The sequence below is a fragment of the Malaclemys terrapin genome, chromosome 10 (assembly GCF_027887155.1).
Source record: "Malaclemys terrapin pileata isolate rMalTer1 chromosome 10, rMalTer1.hap1, whole genome shotgun sequence".
Classification (NCBI taxonomy): domain Eukaryota; kingdom Metazoa; phylum Chordata; order Testudines; family Emydidae; genus Malaclemys; species Malaclemys terrapin.
Window position 1 is genome coordinate 79,647,789 of NC_071514.1, and position 22,289 is coordinate 79,670,077.

General features: G+C 48.8%; 1 protein-coding gene across 4 annotated transcripts in view; it reads right to left on the minus strand.

Moving 5' to 3' along the window:
- MAP2K3 (mitogen-activated protein kinase kinase 3) overlaps positions 1-22,289 on the minus strand; it is a 52,123-nt gene that overhangs the window by 12,184 nt on the left and 17,650 nt on the right. The window contains exons 1-5 of one of the 4 annotated variants that reach the window (XM_054041440.1): positions 16,962-17,293; positions 9,575-9,607; positions 8,616-8,685; positions 6,782-6,830; positions 36-149 (exon numbers count right to left, since the gene is read on the minus strand). In XM_054041440.1, coding sequence (XP_053897415.1) covers positions 36-149; positions 6,782-6,830; positions 8,616-8,685; positions 9,575-9,607; positions 16,962-16,977 — 282 coding nt within the window. In that variant the 5' untranslated portion in view covers positions 16,978-17,293. Of the gene's footprint in view, positions 1-35; positions 150-6,781; positions 6,831-8,615; positions 8,686-9,574; positions 9,608-9,721; positions 9,816-10,309; positions 10,419-16,961; positions 17,294-22,289 lie in introns of those variants that run through there. The other 3 variants (XM_054041442.1, XM_054041441.1, XM_054041439.1) reach the window with 3 other exon arrangements.

A 22,289-nucleotide genomic window follows, 5' to 3' on the forward strand; every position in this document is an offset into this window, starting at 1 on the left:
CTCCGCTGCAGGAGACCCCAGTGAGCTGGTCTCACCTTGACAGCCATGATGGTGCCACTCTGAGCATGCCGTACTTTCTCCACCACTCCATAGGCCCCACGGCCCAGCTCCGAAATGGTCACCAAATCATCGGCCTCCACTTCAAAGTTCTGTAGGAGAGAGGACACATTACAGTCTACAACAGCACCGACAGGAAACGGACGAAACATGACTAAGAGCGAAGGAGCTACAATCCCTCCCCCGACTGCCACACACGAAAATGGACACCAACCACAGAACCATGCCTTGACCTGAAGTGTCCACCCCAGACATTCACTTTGATGAGACCGTAACACACTGGTGTAGTTCAGTCATGACTCCTGCTAGAGGTGGCCCACAGGACTATAGCAGCCTGCAGAATACGCACAGCTAGCGAAGTTACTTCTTTGGCTCAAGTGATAGACCTAAAATTTTGGTCCCAGGTTTCGTCCCCACTGACCGCTGTGTCTGTAAGCAGGTCAGACGAACAACTTCACATTGCAAGGGCAAGGGCCACTTTTCATTTGTCCCACCACAACTTGACTAGCGAATAAGAGGAGAAACACTGTGGAGCGTCCATTGGACATACTCAACCATGCTGGAAACCCAGCACCATCCAGTTTAGACCTGTTCCGTACCCGTTGCCACTGGACAGGAGATGCTATCATGCAAAGAGAAGACCTGCTTAGGGCTAACAGCATCCAGTGGGCTGAACTCAAGTCTGAATTCAGGCCATCAGAGCGCCTGCTCCCACCAGACCCCTGTGAAGTTGGCTCCGTCCAAAGTCATTGAAACGTATCCACGTTTGACAATCTCCCAGCATGAATCCATAGTCACACTAGGTGCTAGCTGCAATCAACGAAGTGGTGGCCTTCTGCCTGCACTGGCTGGGACACACTTCACCTAAAGCATTTCCTACCAGCACAGACTGGGCCAGCACTCCACGCTAGACAGGGACCAGTGTCTGCAATGTGACAATATTAACATGAGAGACTCAGCTGCCATCGCAAGCAGACGTGGCTGGGAGAGCGGCACATAACTTGCTAGGCAATATGCTCTAAAGACTGCAACTGCACCGCACGCTGCTAGGTTACTGCCTTTGGGAAGTGATTTAAACAGGACAGCGAGCCGGGCTCAGCGAACCGTCCCCTTCCCCGCCTGAGCACCTCCACCAAGTGCTTCCACACCAGGGTCTCACTAAGTGGCTTTGCTCAAGCATGTGAAATCAATTAAACACACACTGGCGCCACTAACCCACCTCAGATGAACTCTGCAGCGGCCCTGACACAGGGAGACACATACTGTGTCTGACTAACAAAGTCATATGCTGGCTGTTACAGAAGCCTGGGTACTGTATATTTTCCCAGCCCCATGTCTGAGATAACTGCTAAGACGGGAAAGCAGATTCCTTGCTGCCTTCCTCCCCAGGACCTGTATGAAGCCCAGTGCTCCACAAACACTTGGCAGTCAGAGCCCAGTATTGTATCCCTTAACCCACAGCAAACTGCCATTACACACACCCACACACACTTCTTGGTGTCAGAATTACTGGTGCAAGGATATTTCTATAATGGCTGAATAAGCAGCAAACAAGCAGCAAACCTGAGCTGAATGCTGGGCCCGCTCTACCCTGTACCATCTTGCATTCCACACGAAATACGGGGAAGCCTTATGTTAACCTCGAGTGCAGCTGTGACCCAAGTGTGACCTCCAGCAATCCTGGGAACTATGGAACTCTATACGCCTGTCCATCCCCTGCTCCATTCTGCTTCGCAAACTTTTCAGACTCCAGTCAGGCAGCAAATGTGCTGCTACAGAAGCTCAATCAATAGACCTTTAGGGAACCTTATCAATGGGCATGCGCATCGCAGCTATCCAAGAGATCTTCCTCTTTCTGCCACTTTAAACTGACTAGTACCTAGGGACACGGAAGGAATGTCATTCAGTGCTGATCATGGATCCAAGCTTTTCTAGTTGGGTGAACCGATGGGAGAGAGAAAATGTTGACTCTCCAGCCCTAAGACATACAGAAGTCCCTTGTTTTAAAGGAACAATGCGTTATCATCTGTGTATAACCCCATATATTCAAGGCAACTGGAACTGGGGGGAAAAAAAAGAGACTTCTGCCTTATTTACACTTCTTAGGAAGGACGGCCTGAAAGGTGAATCTTCCCTCACCTCCCCAAAAAAACATTAATAGTCATCTTGTTGATACCTTGGAAACTGCACTCTTGTCTACCCTAGGAGAGACTGAACAGCTGGAGAACTAGCAAGATTGTCAGGAATCAAAAGAAGATTGGAGATGGATAACAAGAGTACACAGATATAACAATACGGATTAAAAAACCCTATGAGGTTTAGAAGGATCCAAAACAGATTTCAGGGCATAAACCAATCTCTAACTAATTGGGATTAGGGACAGACTTCCCTGGGGGCAGGTTATCCCACCACTGCCTCCTGTACCTTCCTCTGAAACTACGGCTACTAGTTATTGTGGGATCCAAGTTCCTGGACCAGATGGTCTGATCCAGTCTAGCAATTCCTGTAATGTCCCTCATGCCAATGAAGTGAAAGCTGGTTAATCAAGGAAGGGATTTTAATTAAGACTGTTTTTCTTTTAGGTGTTAAATGCAACAAAGTTAGAGTCAACGCCACTCATCCCTTCTATCCTGGGCTGGGATAGCTTCCCGCACATCTGAGAGTCACTCAACAGTGCTTCCTTCGAAGAGATGAAGACTAGAATTGACGTTCCTGATATTTCTAAGGGTTGAGATTTTTTAACACGCCCCTTTCCAGCCATCTTTATACATAGTGAGGAGCAGAAAGGGCTGACGCCCCCTTTGCTCTTTGCATCAAGTTTGTTACATTACAGCTCTTGCTACAAGGCAAAGCAGAATTTAAACAGGGGAACACAGATGGTGAAGTAGGATGCTTGCATGGCTGCGGGCCGTCTTCACCCACTCCAGGGCTCTCCCTACTTTCCATCTAGATATTATATGGCCATCGTCCCCTGGTATCTGTGCACCTGACAACCGTGAATGGATTTTATCCTTGCGACAGCTCTGTGAGATAGGGATGTGCAAGCCCCATTAAACAGACAGGGAATGGAGAGACCCATGGTAGATTAAGTGACTTGCCCAAGGTCACACGGGGAGCATGTGCCCATGCTGATCCCATCTCTTGAGCCCAACCCACAGCTCCATCTGCTAGATTATCTTTCCCCCCTACGTAATCATGGGCTACTCCCCCAAGATTTATTCGTACATCCATTCAGCGCAACAAAGACCAATCCGTTCCTCGCCCCGAGAATTGTGCGAGGAAGCTGCGAGCACTCCGCCCAGCCAGCTGCAGCCCTCCCTTTGCAAGGCAAGATTGGAATGGCCCCTGGTTTTGCTTTGGTCTTCAGGAAATCAACTATTTACACAAGAGTCAAAGCTAAGCTGTGAGGAAGGGCGGGTAAGGTAAGACATTTGTTGCACAAGAGAGGATACTGCTCCAGAAACAACGCCTGCAGGTTACACCCAGAATGGAGGGGGAACAGTGCTGTGTGCCCTAAAGATCCCTCTCTGTATTAGCCACCGGACCGTGTAACAGTCAGGGGAGAACTCTGCTACACGTGGCCTTTTAACTCTCAACACCGTCCACTAACGCCAGATATCTCTGGCCCCCATATGGTCCAGGAAGCAGGGGAGTTCCACGCCTGAGCTCAGCCGTCAGGCATGCACTGCCCAGCACAGGAAGACGCCAGCCGCTTCCCCTGCAATACAGCACATCCTGGAAGGAGCTGGCTAGGGCAGGGGGCAGGTCAGCAAGCAGAGTTAGGCTGACTGGGAGACCCCGTGCAAATCACTACCCAAGGGGGCTGCCTCCCGTCGATGGCAGCGGACGAAGCGTGCAGCAGCAGGCTCCCAGCTCCCAAGAGGGCATCTGCGCTGTGCACATTTTTATGGGTTGCAAAGATACAGTGGACTATGGCTGGGTTTCAAGGCACAATCGCAGGTGCCTCAATGCTCCCTCTCTGCCCAGGCCGTCTCCCTGCCCCATGCTGCTCCACTCTGATGTGCAGGCAGCACACAAGTCCCTGTGACTCAGGGAGCCAGAGCAAGACCCCGGCACACAAAGGGGAAGTCAAGGGCCCGTAGAGACGCTCATACCACAGCACAGCAGCCCGATGGGAAAGAGGCCGCATGCACCTGCCGGAGAGGGAGGGGACGTTTCTGGCCAGCCAGTTCTGTCACTTGTTTAATTAAAACAAGCGGCACGTACGCTGCACGCTCAGCGGCATCTAGTATCCCTCAAGGTAGGGAGGCAGCGTGCAGCTCCGCACTGGGACTGCTTAGAGAGCCACAGGGCAAGGAAACGGACCAGCAGGCAGAGAGTCCTTTCCCTGAGCTCCAGCCCCCGTAGAGCACCGCATTGCCAGGCTGCTACAAAGCATCTCTTTCTCCCCCCCAAACTATTAATATGCACATTACTCAATGGCCACTCAAACAAAGGCAATTGGGCCATCTTGCGGGAATGAGCGCAGGCTTCCCCTTCCCCCTGCACGGAGGGCTGGAGATCCCGATCTTATCTGACTTGCCACCTGCCCAGGATGGAAGGTAAACAGCTAGTTATAGTTCTCCTCTAAGGCACTATTTTTAGCCCCACTGCCAACAGCCTGACACAGCCCCAGGAGGGCCCGTAACAAGAGACCCAACGAGCAGAGGCAACAGCTATTTCCAGCTGGTGTTTTTCATTAGATCACTAGGCATTGCAGGGTAAATCCAAGGGAGACAGGGGAGGAAAGGTGTGGAGTCACGGAAGGGTTCTGGCACTGTCCAAGACCCAGGCATGGCTTCTCTTTAGAGACCTGCAATGAACAGCCCTGGGAATTAGCAACACAAGCGGGGCTTCGTTAGTGAGAGTGCATGGAGCTCACTCTGACTGACTGCAGCTCTGCACACTGGAGGAAGGGTCCTTCACCTCTGGGCGAGGTCACCTTCTGCCCTTCAGCTGCACAGTGCTTCACACACCTGGGTAAGCTCATTCCCTCCCACATGGCTTCGGTGCAGTTCATTGGCCCCGTGATAAGGCAGGCATTGAAGTCACATGACATGCCACGTTGCCCTGTAGCCAGAGAGAGGATAAGGGCCCTGCTACTACTGCCAAGGGAGGGAGATTTCCGCTTGCTCAAGCAGCAGCCCATGCCTGGTGTAGGGGCCAAGAGATCAGGGTTGTAATCCCAGCCCTGCACGTGGGGGATTGTGCCTGTTCTCTGCAGCGCGTGGATTTGTTCCAGAAGCACAATAGCTTTGCACACCCACCACAAGACTCTCTATCCTGCAGGATCCCAAAGTGATCTAACCAAGGAAGGCCAGACCTACACGACAAACTTTGGGCGACGCAAGTGACGTCGGCATTCAGCCACCCCAGCTGGTACACCGCTTGCATCAATACAAAGCGCAATGTCTTCTGGGAAATTTTTGCAACGTGTTGTGTGATAGACATGACTCGCCCAGGGATCTCTGGAAGCTAAGGGTCAAGTTCCCAGCATGCAACTTTCTCCAGCCCATAATGCTATCCATAGCCCATTTAAAAAAAAAAAAAAAAAGACATGAAAATTAAGTCCCTCAAACCCGCATGGCTCATTTCGCTGTCCGCCGTCTGGGACAGAAGCAGGGAACCCGCAGAGCTCTGTTCTATTCTCATGAGCATTGCTGGGCCGGTGGCCTAAAGGAGACAGACTGGGGCTCAGAAGACCCAGTGCTGCCACAGATTTTCTGTGTGACCTTGAACAAGTCTCGTCTTCTCTGTCCCTCAGCTTCTCCATGTAGAAAACAGAGACAATGCTGCCCTACAGCACAGGGTGCATTTCGAGACCCTGACGTAGAAGGTGCCAGAGACCTATTTGCTTCACAGCCCAGGTGACGGCCCCCACCTCTGAGGCAGAGGGTGTCACTAGGCTGACAGTGGATGGACAGGACCGTGAGATGGGGGGAGGTATTTTGGGCAAGCCTCAGTCTCTTACAATAAGGGGCCAGGGGATCCCCTCATGTCCATGCACAGAAGAAGAGAGCCGCTCTTCTTAAAGGTGCCACCTTGACGAGCCCCACAAGGAATGCAGCATGCTATCTGCCTCTGAAGAACAATGGGTTTTGTCAGCTCGGTCTGGATTCCAACCAACGTGTCTGAAGAGCACAGGTTTTGCACTCCTGGTGCACAGATCCCTTAACCACCTCCTGCTAGAATCACTGCTGGTCTTGTTCCTTTCTGTACTGCAGGGCCCGCTCAGGGAGCCAAGGACTTCACTCCAGCAGGCCTCTGAGCCGCATCATCCTATTACTCACTCTCTCCGGCACCTACCATGACTTGGGTGGAGTTCTCTGGCCTGTGCCATGCAGGGGGTCAGGCTGGAGGATTGGAATGGTCCCTTCTGGCCTTAATCGATTAACTGCTAATTCCCAATTCCCCACCCTACCTCCATCAGCTCTACCATTTGGCCATTCACCTTTTAGACCCTGATGCAGAAACTCATCACTGAATATGGGGAAGGTTTTGCAGACTGAAATATCAACCCATTGTAGAAACCCCAAGGGAGGCAGCAGGAATGCACGTTGCCACCAGGTTGAGCTCAACGCTCTTTGAAATGTAAGACTGCTTTCGTAGAGGTTTGACAATTGGTGAGATGGGACAGACAGACGGATCTGACACACGTGCTTAATTATGGGGGTGGCGAGGTACGAGCAAGGACCAGAAGAAGGAAAAAACCATTGAAACATACTTTATCTCCAATCGTAATGAAGGTTCTGGAGTCCAAGTTCCTCGGGGGCCTGCACGGAAAAAAGAGAAGTTAGCAAGGAAATCAGCGACTGCAGGTCTCAAACTCATGAAGCGCTTGCATTGCCCACATCTCCGTCCTTAGGGTCCCATTTACAAATACAGGCCTCTATCCTGCCAGCACTGGAGTACATATGTAGCCTTCCTCACGCACGGAGCCTCCGCTGCCTACTTGCACGATTCAAGCGATGCACATGCTCCAGTGTTTGCAGAGTCCGGGCCATAGTCAACCCGAAGGAGTCAAATACATCCAACCAATGGGCCAGTGGAGATTCTCTCACATCAGGAGATCAGCCAGAGATACTGATTTATGACATTCAGTGATTTCATGGTGGACTAGCCCAGCCAGTCACATCATGACATCCACCGTCATCACAACATAACTGCCAAGTAGCATGAAAAACCCAGCTATAGAAGACAGAAGTTATTTCCTAGATGAGGCGTTTTGTTTACTTAAGGGCCTGTTTCACTCACCTCTGACACTTCATGCATCCCATGAAGTGGGCTCTAGCCCACGAAAGCTTAGGCCCAAATAAATGTGTTAGTCTCTAAGGTACCACACGGACTCCTCATTGTTTTTGCTGATACAGACTAACACAGCTACCCCTCTGAAACCTGTCACAAGTAGACCTAACATTTTAGTGGCACTGTGCTGCATCTACCACCTTCAATTATTGTTAAAATAATTTTTAAAATCTAGGTTTATTTTCCATCGCTCAAGCATGATTACTTCCTCCCTCGCTGCCACTCCTCCTTAGCTTGGAGAATAAGAACAGCTAGTTAAGTTTAGCCTCCGGATTCTCGTCTGCTAGCACAACATTGCAACGTTTGCCTTCAGGGAATGGTTTCATTCCAAAGCAAAAGCTCTGCACTGCTCTCCAAGGTCACAGAAATATTTCTGTTACACTTTGTAAAGCTCAGAAAAACCTAGGTTTGGGGCCTAAGCTATTGGATAGCATCCCTTTTACAAGGAGCCCTCTGGGAGTGAGGACAAGGACAGGTAGATAACAGTGCGTTCACACGTTAGGCTTTCCCCTTTGGAGACTTGCAGTCAAATGTTGAGAGGAGCATAACTGAAGGAGCTTGATGGTTCGCCAACTGGTGGCCTCTGCTAGGAGCGGTTTAGGAATAAACCTGGTGCGGTGCTGCAGGTCAGGACAAAGGGGCGGGCAGGGCCTTGTACCTGTCTGCATGCTGCCAAACTCTGATCACTGCTACGAATGGTTCTCCATCCTATGTGCAACAAGGAATGACTTCCACAGTAAACAGGAGAGAGACACATTCCAGTGAGCTGAGATACAAGTGGGCACCACACACAGGCACCGGATTGCGGCAACACAAACAAACAAGATATTCTGGGCCCTCCTTGTACCAAGGCATTAGTGAGTTAATGACTGAAATTAACACCGATGCAGCAAGATTCCAGCGGCCTGTTAAATAACAGTTCCCAGCTCTGACACCCGCAGCCAGCTCACAGGTCACATGGCGCTTCTAATCCTAACACACACAACACTGCAGCACGTCAGAGAGATCAATGGCTTGCAGCGTGGATTGATCAAGGCCACTGCGAGCTGGGCATCTAGGCGCTACCACAATACCGAGAAAAACGGTTTAAAAATTAAATTTACACCAAAAAAACAGAACTAAAAGAAAGCTGGATTTCTAAAACTGAAATGGAATATTCCTCTCGCGTTGGCAAATCTTTAAATCGTTAGCCTGAAATCTCAAGGCAGACTTGCAGGAGCATGGAAAGACAGCACTCAGCAGCAGCGACTTACGTTGGGTTCACGACAGGTTGCTTGATGGGGGGACATGTTATTTTCAGATCCCGTTTTTTCTTGCCTTTCACTGAAAGAGAGAAAAGACACCTGACAGCTCCAGACACGTTTGCTAATTCCCCTCTCCCCAAAGCATCTTCCTACCCTGCAAGTATAGACTGGCTATTGCAAAGTTACGGCCGCTTGAACCCCGGGGATGGCTGGCTGCTTTCCATTATAGCTGGATCCAAGCAGAACAGGAAGTAACTCAGGGGTTCAGAAATGGTTCGAAGCCAGATATCAGAGCCCAGTCTTAACCTCCCTGTGCCAGATCGTTCGGCCCGTAAGGGAAACCGATCTACCTTGGGCTTCTCCTTAGTCTAGTCTTTTGTTCCTCCTCTCTCCAACTGCTTTGGTGGTTTCCTCCTCCTACCTCTCGAGAACAGTCTATGTCACAGCAGAACGTAGCCAGCAAGAGACACTGAAGAGCAAGTTGGCGGGGAATGCTCTCTTCATGACTGTCCCATTAAGGAACAGGGCAACTCCAGCACAACTGGGCTTCGAAGGGCTTTAAAAACAGACAAGTGGTGTAAGGAACCAGATGCACCAGCCTTTCGTTTCTGGGGAGACCAGAGGCCTGATTCTCCTCTGCCTTGCACCTTGTCATCAACACCTGTAGGAAGTGGGTGTAGTGCTACCAGCTGTAGGTGATAAGAGGGCAGGGGAGGATCAAGCCATTGGCTTTACATTTTACAGTCACAAGTGAAAACAGGCTGTGGGTCTTGTCACAGCCACTAATGGACATTTGTCCACATCACAGAAGCCCAGGCTAGAACACCATTGTCCAAGGACAGCAGAACAAAAAGGGGCCTGGCAAAGCACCTTGGCCAAGCTGTGTGCGATCACACCACTCTTACGATCTCTGATGCACCTTTAATTACGCAGATCAGCTTAAATAAATCATTTTGCTGGGCACCTACCTGGTTTGGGTGGCTCTAAAGACCCTCTGGGATCTAAAAAAAAAAAAAAAAAAAAAGATTAGATCAGTTTTAATGGAGTAAGACCAGGCGTGGTACAAATCAAGCTTCCATGCTACTGGGTAACACAAAATTCACTCCAGCACTCACCACACATCTGAAAAGGAAAGAGGCCCTGTTTGTATTTTCCACAAAGGTAGGAGAAGCTCACAAAATGGAGCTGCAGCAGAATTGGAGAGGATATCCTGCAATTAAGGTGTTCTGTCAAATTCGGCAGAATTCATTAGGCATGGAAGCTGTAGCCTACAGCGGAGACTCTGCAAAAAGAGCACCTTCAATAAGCCGAGCTCCCCTCTTATTTTATGCGTTAACTGTGCTGGGTTGATAGGACATCTTTTGGCCACATGAGGTCGCCGCACCATTAATGTTACATGACAGAAGCCCAAGCCACCAGATCCCACAAGCTTCACTCAGCACAAGAATATCGTTGATTTCATCCGGGAGGAGCTAGTAGGCAGCTGTTAAGAGGTTTTAAACCCCGGTTTACAGACACTAACCTACCTGAGCCTTGTGAAAGTACCAAAAGAAAGATTGCAGCTCTTTTAGCGCATTGACCTAGAAGACATCTGAAGAGAGGGGTGTTCTAGTGACCTGATCGCAGGAACTCCCCGGTTCTACTAGCAGCTAAATGCCCGTAAGCAAGTTACAACCTCCCTGCAAAGTGGGAATGGTACCTACCCACCTGCCTCACGGGGGCATAGTCAAAGTGTGTCCAAGTCTCTGAACACAACAGAGGGGGAGCAGAGATCTCAGAGTGGAGACAGCAGGACATCAGTGCTGACTGGCAGCAAGGCTGCTGTGCGTACAGGAGAGGAGAATTCCTGCAGTAGCATCAACCGACCCAGAGAGGCAGCAATTGCCACGGCCCTCTGTGTTCTGATCAGACAGACGAGCCGTACATAATGTTCCCAACACAAACTGTTGCTGTGCATGTCACCAGATGCCCCTGACAATAAGAGCTCCTGAAATACACTTCTCATCTTCCCCTCCTCCCGCAAACTGCAGCCTTGCTAATGGCTCAGGACATGGAGGGGGGCAGGGTGGAAAACGCAGATCTGAAGGTTTCTGCTAGGAGGCCGTGTGGATTCCAGCCTCTGGCACCCCAGTCAAAGAGCTTAATAATGCCACCTGCTTTCATACCACGCTGTAGGATGGCTCAGAACAAATGCCAGGAGGGAAATGTTATGCAGACCACCAGATCAGAGCAGCCACTGGATATCAGAGGCCCTTCCTCCACCACCCACTGCCTTTCATCTCCTCTGCTCCAGAGTTCACTGGAGCAGCAGCCTCCTTATGTTGCAGTCAATCCCTGCGATCTGGCCAACGTACACAACAGCGCTGAGCTAGAGCACTGGGCAAGCCATCCATCTTTGGTCACCCAACGGCCGACCACGCCCTGGCCTCTGGCTGCCAAAGTTCACCCCAGGAAGATTCGCTGGCAGCAGCTACACCATGAGTTGCCCCATAGGGCATGCTCGGTTAATGACCATTGGTACCACCCCGTGCAATGGAAAGGTTAATCCCTCTGGGGTGTTCTCTACCCCTGTCCAAGCCCTGAAGAGACCTGGTGGAGACCCTCCTCGGAGCCTGTCAGTTCTGCTCCTAGACCAACTGCGACATTGCTGAGCAAGGCAACCCCCTTCCCTCTCCCCAGGCCCAGTACCAAAGCACACTGCACCAGCAGCACTCCCGTCCTATCCCATTGAGGGAGATGGGCTTGATCAGTAGCCCCTTCTTACTAGCCTCGCCTTCCCCATCATGCACCAACAAAACCAGCCTGGCAGCTCCCATATTCATTCCCACTGTGCAGTTGCAACACTTGAGATAAGGAAAAGGATGGTAACTTGTGTCACAATGAAATCCCCGCCACCTTAGCCAACGACACTCTTGGGGGGCCGAGGTGCAAGCTCTCTGACTAGCCTCAATAGCAAGTGGCCAGCTCCTAATGGAGCAAGCTCTGCTGGAGGGTCTGCCTTCCGTTTAACGAGCTGTCAACGCTGCATGCTAGCAAACCTGAAACCCACTGCTGCAGTTTTTCCTCACCGAGCCCAGCTGGGTGAGGGAAGCTATAAATAACCCTGGGAGATTTACACTCGGATGATACTTCTCTGAATACTTGCTTGAGTACCATAGGAGCAAACACGAAACAAAGCACAACTCCATTCACCAGCTCTGAAATTCCCCACCCCCAGAAGCCAGGCGTTTCCAGGTGCCGAGAGCTCACCTCAGAGCCACAAAGTAGAGCCCTCTGATGCCAGCTCAGATCACCTCTCTGCTCTGCTCAATTCGCCTGCAGCAGCAGCACAGAGCATGCACCAAGACTCACTGACTTCTCCTGCACTTCATTTTGGCCCTGAATCAGCAAAACTCTTTAGCACGTGCTTAACTTTAAGCACATGCTTGACTCCCCCCCTACTTAGCACTTGGGGTGGAATTTTTCCAAATGGGCTTAAGTGACTTGGGAGCACACGTCCCATTCACTTGCAGGGGCGAATTCCCTTTCAGTGGGCCCAACGTCAACAAGTCTGGAAAATCCCACCCAGAAGCACATACTTAAGTTCCATCAAAACGAAGGGATTTCAGTGCTTTGCTCAGTCAGGGCCTTTTAAGAGAACTCTGCCTCCCGCCCAACCCCCCAGCCCCAACAAAGGGATGTAACCTTGTCCAAAAGTAGAGCCCTTTGCTCCCGCACTTCCTGCTGTGTGCATTCACCCAGTCCGGTGCACTGATAAAGGCCGTGCAAGCCTCTTAGGGCGAATTCAGATGGAGTGAGGCTCCAGGTCTCAAATTGCCACCCGGCCATGCAGTGTACACGGTCCAGCTCCAACTACCCACTCAGAGAAGCGGTTCTGTGGGTGGGGGACGGGTCATTCTAAGAGGGTCCTGGGGCATTTGTATCCAGCACGAGTCCCATGGCTTTATAAAACACCAGCTTCCCTTTTTTTGTGCCTGCAAATGAGAACGAGTCAACATCTGCCTGCATGCCCCTCCCAATGAGATGCCCACATGCCTTTGTGTGCACCTGCAAATCATTATGCCCATAAAACTGCATCTGTCCTCGTTTGTGGGCACAGAAAGGGAGGCTGGTTTAAGGCCTCCATTGGGAGCCAGAGCTGAAGGGGGCTGTTACAAAGCCTCTGTCTCTGCTGGAAACTGAAATGAGCAGGATCTGGTTTAAAGGAAGCTATTTTGCTTAATCCTTCTGCTGCCCATTTACCCACTATTGCTCTGAAGTTACCATAGTAACTACCAGCAGCATATACAATGCCGCTTCTATGCTGCAGGCTTCATTGAGGCTTGCAGCACCGTGATAAGTGACGCATTCAGCCGGTGCCTAGGCAGGCTCCAGGTACCGTTCTGACTCGCTGTAGACTCCCATCTTGGCCCTGAACAGAAGGGTCAGTCCAGAGGTAGCTGGGGCCAAGTCAAACATCTCTGCACTACGTTACTTAATAGATTGCATGTCCGCAGAGAACAGTCCCCTTGCAATGGCAGAGAGGGAGGATGGTGCAGAGCTTAGGGCGTTCGCCTGTGACTCAGACCTGAGACAGATACCCTGCTCTGCCACCGCCTTCCCATGTGACCTTAGGTAAGACACTTAGTCTCCCTGGGTACGTCTACATGGCAGACAGACACCCGCAGCTGGCCCGTGCCAGCCGACTTGGGCTAAGAGGCTCAGGCTAAGGGGTTATTTAATTGCCGAGTAGAGATTTGGGCCAAGGCTGGAGCCCGGGCTCTAGGACTCTGCGAGGTGGGAGGGTCCCAGAGTTCAGGCTGCAGCCCGAGACAGAATCTCTATTCTTCAGTTAAACAGCTCCATGAGCCACAGGCAATGCGGGTGTGTAATTGCAGTGCAGACATATCCTCTGTGCCTCAGTTTCCCATCTGTAAAGCAGAGATTACAGCACCGTGGTTTTGCAAGGACAAAACACACTGAAGACTGATGCACCCTGCTATATGGTCCATGGCGGGGAGGCGGGGGTATAGACTGAAAAGGCAGCTCTCAGGAATGGTTTCAGAGCTCCTGGTGAAAATGGAAGCATCCTTGCCCCTCACTCTGCTAGAAGACAAGCACAGGACCTGTCTCTGCTGGCGAACGTGGGGGCTTTGTTGTTTCTTTTACACATGCCCCCGCCCCTTCCCCCAAACGTAGCTCTCTGGTGCAGCCCAGCAGAGTAGCTGCGCTACCTCCGTGTCAAAGGAGGCCTGCACAGGAGTGACCTACTCCAGTAAGCTACCAAGGTAGCTGCTGCAGCTCAATCTCTCTACAACGGTGTGACTCGCCCCCTCATCTAGGCACACCCTGAAGACACTTCCTGACTCAGATCTATAAACCATGACTAAACCAAGGCACGGAGGAGAAACTATCAGGCTCCGCACCCAACTCCCTTGCTCTGGCAGTGCCTTTAACATCGATCCAAAGTACCCTCAGCGCTCACCCAGTGTCACATTGAGGACCACGTGCGCAGCTGCTACAACGCACACACCGCTCGCGTGGGAGCCGGTGACCTGCAGCTGATCTCTGCATTCTAGCTGGATCATTAGGGCTCTCCCCAGGAAGAGGAAAACAGTAATCCTCTAAAGGGCTCTCTGTACTCTGGCAGCAGTCTCTTGCTCCAGAGGCAGACGCATACTTAATAAGCCCAACACTGCACCAAGATCAGCCAGCACATCTCCAAGCGCAGACCAATTCTACCACTAAGGCAGGCTCTCGTGACCCCAGGGGTACTTGCCACAGCAGAGCTGTGTCATTCTTCATAAGCACAAGAATTGACTAGGTCAGTGCCAAGCACTGCTCCTGGTAGGTAGGGAGGTGAACTGTGATTGCCTCCTGACAAGCAGACAGACACCCCATTTCAGAGCAAAGGAAGGGGTGGGGGAAAGAGGACTTTTTAAAGAGAGTGGGAGGAGAATTACAAAATCCTGCAACTCAAGACCTTCCATCCTGACCAGCTCCTGGTAAAGCACCCATTTCCAGCCCCAGCAAGTGGCTACATACGAGCTCTTAACCACATGTGTCATCTTGATTACCATCTCTCCCACACACTTGAATTCCAACAAGGTTTCCGCTAGCGATAGAAACAAATGCTTCCTGCTGCCTGTGAACCCTGGACTCATCCCAGCTCCCCAATGCATTGACCTCTAACACGAGAAGCTTAAGAAATATGGGGGCAGATCCTCAGCTGGTGTAAACCCGGGTAGCCCCACAGTCTTCAGCATAGCTCCATCGATTTACGCCAGCCAAGGGTCAGGCACGTATGCTGCAAGGATCATGTCAGAATTCAAATGAGGCAAAGAGATGGTAATCGGAATGACATGATTTCAGGGATGCAGAGCTCAAAAGGCTTGTGAGCCTCACCTAACTCAAAAAGCAACAAAGAGTCCTGCGGCACCTTAAAGACTAACAGACGTATTGGAGCATAAGCTTTCGTGGGTGAATACCTGACGAAGTGGGTATTCACCCACGAAAGCTTATGCTCCAATACATCTGTTAGTCTAGAAGATGCCACAGAACTCTTTGTCGCTTTTTATAGATCCAGACTAACACGGCTACCCCTCTGATACTTCATCTAACTCAGTCAACTCCTCAGAGCCACAGAAACAACACATGTCCATGAGAACATGAGCGCGGCCATACTGGGTCACAACAAAGGTCCATCTAGCCCAGTATCCTGTCTTCCGACAGTGGCCAATGCCAGGTGTCCCAGAGGGAATGAACAGAACAGGTAATCATCAAGTGATCCATCCCCTGTCACCCATTCCCAGTCCAACAGCAAGTACTCAATTGCCTTAGGGTACATTTACACTGGGAACAATAGCAAGGTATTCTCTGCACTGGTGCAGCTCTCCTAATGTGATGCTACCAACAGAGGAAATTGTCAGTGTAGACAAGGAATGGGCACACTGACTACCGAGTCCTCGAACACTGCTGAGTGGAGCCACCATTGGTTGCACCAGCGTAGGGGAAAAGTTGGCAGGCAGGGTTCCAGTCCCCAGCATGCCACCACAGGCGCATCTCTGCGTCCTTTATGCTGAGAGAGGAACTATTTCCCTCAAGAGAAAGCCACCGAATGAATTTCTCATGCCACAACCTTGATAAAGTTAAAAACAGCCAATTGCATTTCCTGGAGCTGTTTAATTCCACCTCTGTGTATGTGTGTGTGTGTGGTACTTCTCCCTACTGGCTGACGTGGGTGGAAACTAGCAGGACAAATCTTAAGAACTGTAAATAAAGCTATTTGACTGAGCTGACCTTTGAAATGCAACCTCTGCTGCCTCATGGCCTATCTACTCCCATGTGCCAGCCCCAGGAAAGGCCCGGTGCAGAGGAAAGACAGCGGCGCTACAGAATCTACCACACAGAGGGAACTGGGGCGAGAACAAGACTGTTGGCTTGAGGGTGGGGGAAAAGGAAGTTAGCAACACCTCTCTAGAGGGTTTGATTTTGTATCCAACAAGTTCTGTTCACCCTTGGACAGGACAGTCCGATCACGGATTTGGGGATGAAGAAACGCAAATGAAGGAGGCGGCTAGATGGGATACCCCGTGTTTCATACCCCAGCCACAGAAGAACAGTCAGATAACAGTCAGCTTTCAGGGCAAGATAACAGAGCAGGTGTCAATATCCTTTGCTAAGGGCACCACCAGCTGAAGCAAGGAGGGGAGCTGGCTCCCAGCAGAGAGCTATGGGAATATTTGCACCACTCTGCAGCCTGGAAAGAACAATCAAAGCGGGGGGGGGGGGGAGAGGAGAGAATGCTAAGCGCAGTCAGTCACCCCACTGGGCACTTTTTAGGAGAAGCCGTCTGTAGACTTTTTGCAGAAGTTGAAAACAAAGCGCAACAAGTGAACCGGGAGGAGGGAAAAAGCAGTTCATAAAAAGCCCCTTCTAGTCAGAGCTGCCTGCAGACGAACAAAAAAGTCACCTGTTAACCTCTGCTGAATCACAGCTCTGAACTGCAGCTGGTTCCCTGTTGGGCACTCAAGTCTAGTGCAACAGGACTTTTGTGCAAAAACAAACAAACAGCCTGTTGTGTGTGGCAAATGCTTAAAAAAAAAAAAAAAAAAAAGACAAGTTTAGCTGCAAACCCTGCAGATTTTTCCATACTCATGCCGGCCTGTACACCTACAGCTGGCATTTCAACCCAACGCCTGCACGTTTCCAGTAGCTTTAAAAATAGCTAACTGGCCGCAAATACAGACCCCCTCCGAGCAAGGTTACAAAGCAAAACCGCACAGAACGAACTGACAAAATTCCACAGCCCTTTTTTACCATCTCAACGGCTCTTCAGATCTTCCCGCCACGTGTTTTGGAAATTGCAACATATACCTTGTTTCTTGTCCATGGTTTCCCAGAAATGAAGAACAGAAACGGCACGCCTTGAAGCAGATGGGGAGTGGCGGGGGGGGTGAAGAAGGGGGCGATGTCTGCAGGATCCAGTGCACAGAGCTTGCTGCAAATGGCACCGCTTATTTTAAAAAAGCATGCATGGTCCAAAGTACTCAACAGCCCTTTCCGATGATCTCTCGTTCCTCCCCTCCAGGCCCCGCGCACAAGCTAGAAGCCATTAGATCATTCTACGTTTTCTGGGCTGGAGGAAAGAGGAAAAGAGAGAGAGATGGCAGAGTGCAGTGTTCCTTCACAGGCAGCTGCCGAAGTTGGCCAGTTTCAGCTCAGATTACACTTTTGAAAGCTCAACAGTTGTAAAAGCGGCAGCCGTGAAAGAGCACATGACGTCAAACAGGAAACTGGACCGGGGCCAAGGATGGAGGCCATTGAAGTACAGGGTTTTTAAAATGCATCCCATCAGGGCACATTTCTGGACAAAGTGGGTGGTTAAACCCAAGCTGGGTTTTAAAAAGGCAGCTTTTACAGACACACCCCTTCCAACCAAGTGTAGACAATTTTAGATCAAAGGCAATAATGAAACAGTTAAACATGACAGCTGTGCAGACAGACTAATACCAGGTCTCCCTGTTAGTTTTTTATGTCACCGCGCACAACCAGGGGACACAACGCGAAAACAGAGGATTAGAATTCTATCCTGCTTTCCACAAAGCTGCAGGGCTCCGAAACCACACAGCACGGCCCATTACTGAAAGGGTGTGTGCTTCACTTGAAAGGAGGCCTGGTCCCTAGCCCAGTGAGCTTGCACTCTCAATAAAGCAAGATGCAAACAGTGAGACCTAATCAAAAGAAAGAAAGAAAATGCAAGCCAAGGACAAGGTTTATAAACATAAAGCTGCGTGTTGGCTTATGTCTCCACTTCTGTCTTCTTAAAGGGGCTTCACTGAATTAAAGACTTACTGCAATAGAACCTGACAATGCATCAAACTTTTTTGGGTTTTGTTTTTAAACCAAAAAAATGTAGCATGCAGGGTTGTGTGTTTTAACATACACACCGTTGTGCAACTATGAAATTTCTGTTCATGGAAAATGCCTTGCCCTCCTAGTGATTCACCTCACCTATCGGAGCTTTGCATAACAGCTTGCAGTCCGGCCCACATTGCAACCTGTGTCAGCAATACAACAGAAGCTCCTTGGCGCAGGCAAGTGCCAGCTGCTGTAGGGAAGAACTGCAACTGACTGCCATGACAATAACTCTGCGGTGGGGGGAAAAACAAAAGGCTTGTTTAAAGCAAATAAGATGAAGGCGCACCAAGTCATGCAGTAGAAAGCAAAGATCAAGACCATGGCTTATGGTCCGGGTGTCTGTGCCCTGAGTGCAAGGAGAAGAAAGATGCTTGTATTTATTTATAGAGCAGGTGACATCCAATTGCTGTGCTTCTGACAACTATTACCACAACAAATAGTGCAAACATTGTTCCATTACAATACCAGGCTGACAGCCATTCCAGGACAGCAGCCGTGGTGGCATCTCAGAAATAAAAATCACTGTATGGTCCGTACTTGTAAATAAAGAGTTGCAGGCTGCAGGGGAAATCTCAATATTTTTGCACAAGTGTAGGTTAAAAAAATAGGGTCCAAAGCATGTTTATCCTCTCCCATCCCTCAAATCAGGCCAACCAAAGCCAGCTTTGTACTTACGCTTCAGCTTCAAGCTTTAATAGGCACATGCTTTTATTTGTTTCCATCACGAGTCACCCTGGGAAAGATATTGCATCAAATTCCTTCTTTACCTTAAACTAATAATAGAAACACGTGCCTGATTCACTCATGAAATATTCGCTCATTGTGTAGGCCAGGCTGGACCATGTGCACTGGAAGGAAGAAAGGTCAGAGATGGAGATAACTGTACATACTTAACAAGGCTGCTCTAATTTTAAGTAGTGTTAATAACATGGCCCAGAAGGACAGTCGAGGATGTTTTCTTGGGGGGGGGGGGGGGGGCATTTACACCCCCAGGCTATAGATTCGGCTGAGATTTTCAAAGTTTCTTAAAACAGGAACTGCCAAACAGGATGAGACCAGAGATCCATCTAATCCAGTCTCATCTTTGACCTCATTCAGCACTGGATGATTCAAGAGGAAGATGTGGGATAATATGATACTAAACTGCTCATGATAATTAAGACCAAAGCAGACTGTAACGAACTTCAAAAAGATCTCATAAAACTAAGTGATTGGGCAACAAAATGGCAAATGAAATTTAATGTGAATAAATGTAAAGTAATGCACATTGGAAAAAATAACCCCAACTATACATACAATATGATGGGGGCTATGTTAGCTACAACAAGTCAGGAAAAAAATCTTGGCGTCATCGTGGATAGTTCTCTGAAGATGTCCACGCAGTGTGCAGAGGCGGTCAAAAAAGCAAACAGGATGTTAGAAATCATTAAAAAGGGGATAGAGAATAAGACTGAGAATATCTTATTGCCCTTATATAAATCAATGGTACGCCCACATCTTGAATACTGTGTACAGATGTGGTCTCCTCATCTCAAAAAAGATATACTGGCACTAGAAAAGGTTCAGAAAAGGACAACTAAAATGATTAAGGGTTTGGAACGGGTCCCATATGAGGAGAGATTAAAGAGGCTAGGACTCTTCAGCTTGGAAAAGAGGAGACTAAGGGGGGATATGATAGAGGTATATAAAATCATGAGTGATGTGGAGAAAGTGGATAAGGAAAAGTTATTTACTTATTCCCATAATACAAGAACTAGGAGTCACCAAATGAAATTAATAGGCAGCAGGTTTAAAACAAATAAAAGGAAGTTCTTCTTCACACAGCGCACAGTCAACTTGTGGAACTCCTTACCTGAGGAGGTTGTAAAGGCTAGGACTATAACAGCGTTTAAGACAGAACTGGATAAATCCATGGTGGTTAAGTCCATTAATGGCTATTAGCCAGGATGGGTAAGGAATGGTGTCCCTAGCCTCTGTTTGTCAGAGGATGGAGATGGATGGCAGGAGAGAGATCACTTGATCATTGCCTCTTAGGTCCACTCCCTCTGGGGCACCTAACATTGGCCACTGTCGGTAGACAGGATACTGGGCTAGATGGACCTTTGGTCTGACCCGGTACGGTCGTTATGTTCTTATAATCTGCTGCTCATACTTGGTCTCATCCTGATCTTTAACATGGAGATTGACGTAAGCCCCTGAAGCATGGGGTTTAGTATCCCTTCTCCATTTTTTAGCAATAACTATTATAGCTCTGGCTGTTCTTGTTATACATATAAACATCCCATTCATCTTTTAATCTTATTAAATTCTTGGCCTCAACAACTTCCTGTGGCAAGGAGTTCCACCGTCTATTTACACTTGGCGTGAAAAAGCGTTTCCTTTCATCAGTTTTGAATTTAACACTTTCAATTTCATTGAATGTCCCCTTGATTTTGTGTTATGAGACAATGAACAAACTCCAAATCTACCTTCTCGTGTCTCAGTCCCGAAGCTGTGAAAATGTCAACCTTAGTGGATGTGAGGAACTTGAGAAGAGTCTCAGTCAATGTTTAAGTTAGTGAGACTGATATTATTGACACAAACTCCCAGTCCAAAGGTTTGAATGTTCCACAGACTCCTGCACCACAAAGGATGCAAAGTAACTTGACATGCATCATCCAACATTTAGTACTGGGCAGTTAGACCCTTGAACAAAAGGCATTGTAAGTGTTTTACTAACATTAATTTAGCCACACGACATCCCCATGTAGTGGGTAAGTTATTCGCCATTTCTCAGATGGGTAAACTGTGGCACGGGTGGGTTAAAAGGACTTGCCCAACTGCGTCCATGGCAGAGCTGGGAATACAAAGCAGGGGTCCCGACTCAATCTGCTCTAACCAGTAGGCAACACTGCAGTCTTCTCAGCTTTCAGAGTCCATGCTATCTCCTGTACATCGGCAATCCTCAGTAAGTGGAAGAGCACACCCTAAACACAGCAGTGATCTAAAACAGAGCCCTCCCAACAAAGGCCTGTTCCACCACCCTTCCCCTCTAAACGGTTGCAAACAAATATGCTTTTGGAAATACTGAGTCAGGGTTAATACCTAAGCAAGGATAACTGAAGAAATGTATGGAAGATGCAGGGGCTTTTGAAAGAAATCAGAAAGACTAGTAATAGCTGGCCCCTTAACACCAACAACTTTAGCAGGGTAAGAACGGTCCCTTTCCTACCTCTTAAATGTTTGGGAGGGAAAAGGATTAAGAGTCCCTTAAAATAAGAAACATAAGGCAATGCTACACAGATCTGCCAACAGGAGCTGTGCAAATAACCATTATTTCAGTTCACTAAGCAAAAAGTTAAAAATAATTAGCTTGGAGTTGAACTAAACATTTATTTCAACCCAAAACATTCTCCCCCCCCAACTAATGTGGGGGTGGGGGACTGTTTTGTCTTTTTATTATTATTATTTTAAATAACTTTTTGTTTGGAATATTAATTGTTTTATTTAAAAAAGTAAAAAGCTTTGTTTCAGAAATGTCAAAACTATGTCAAAATGTCCCGTTTTCAAGTGGAATAATTTGGCAAATTTGACAGAGAGATTCATGAAATCTTTTGGTCGACCCAAATCTGCATTTTTTTTTTTAACCAAAAATTTCATCCAGTTCCATCTCCAAACACAGGAATTTTTAGACTAAACTGACAGGGACACTGTTTTTGTTCTGTGTGTCTCCAGGGGCTAGCACAGTGGAGTCTAAGACTGGAGCTGCTAGGTGCTATCACAATAGAAGTAGGAATTGATTATATAGGAGGGCGGGGGAAGGGTTAAACAGCCAAGCGGAGTTGAGCAAGAGAAGAAACTAACACCATACAGACTCCTTAAACTCTTGAGGGGAAACAGACCTTGCAATTAAAATACTATGAAAGTTCCACTTGGGAAATGTCATGGTCACTTAGAGACTGCATAGCAGAAAATTCAGCTTCTATGTCTATATCTACACCAAGGTGGCTGCATTCAAGAACTCATAACTGCATAGAAAGGTTTCATAGAAAGGACCATAATCCAGCCCCCCAAAATTGCTCTAGTTATGGAAAGGGGTGTGGTTTTAATAGAACCTCTTAACGTTTCTCTATCTTACAATAAAAATGCAGTGTTATAGCTTGATGCAGTAACATTCCTCTTAGCAGACATATCTGTGCCTCCCTACAGCCAAATAACCAGAGAGAACAGTCTATTCCCAGCAACAGACAATCCCCAGTGTTACAAGATGCTGTACTGTGCTGGGCTTCTACCAGTCTACAGTAA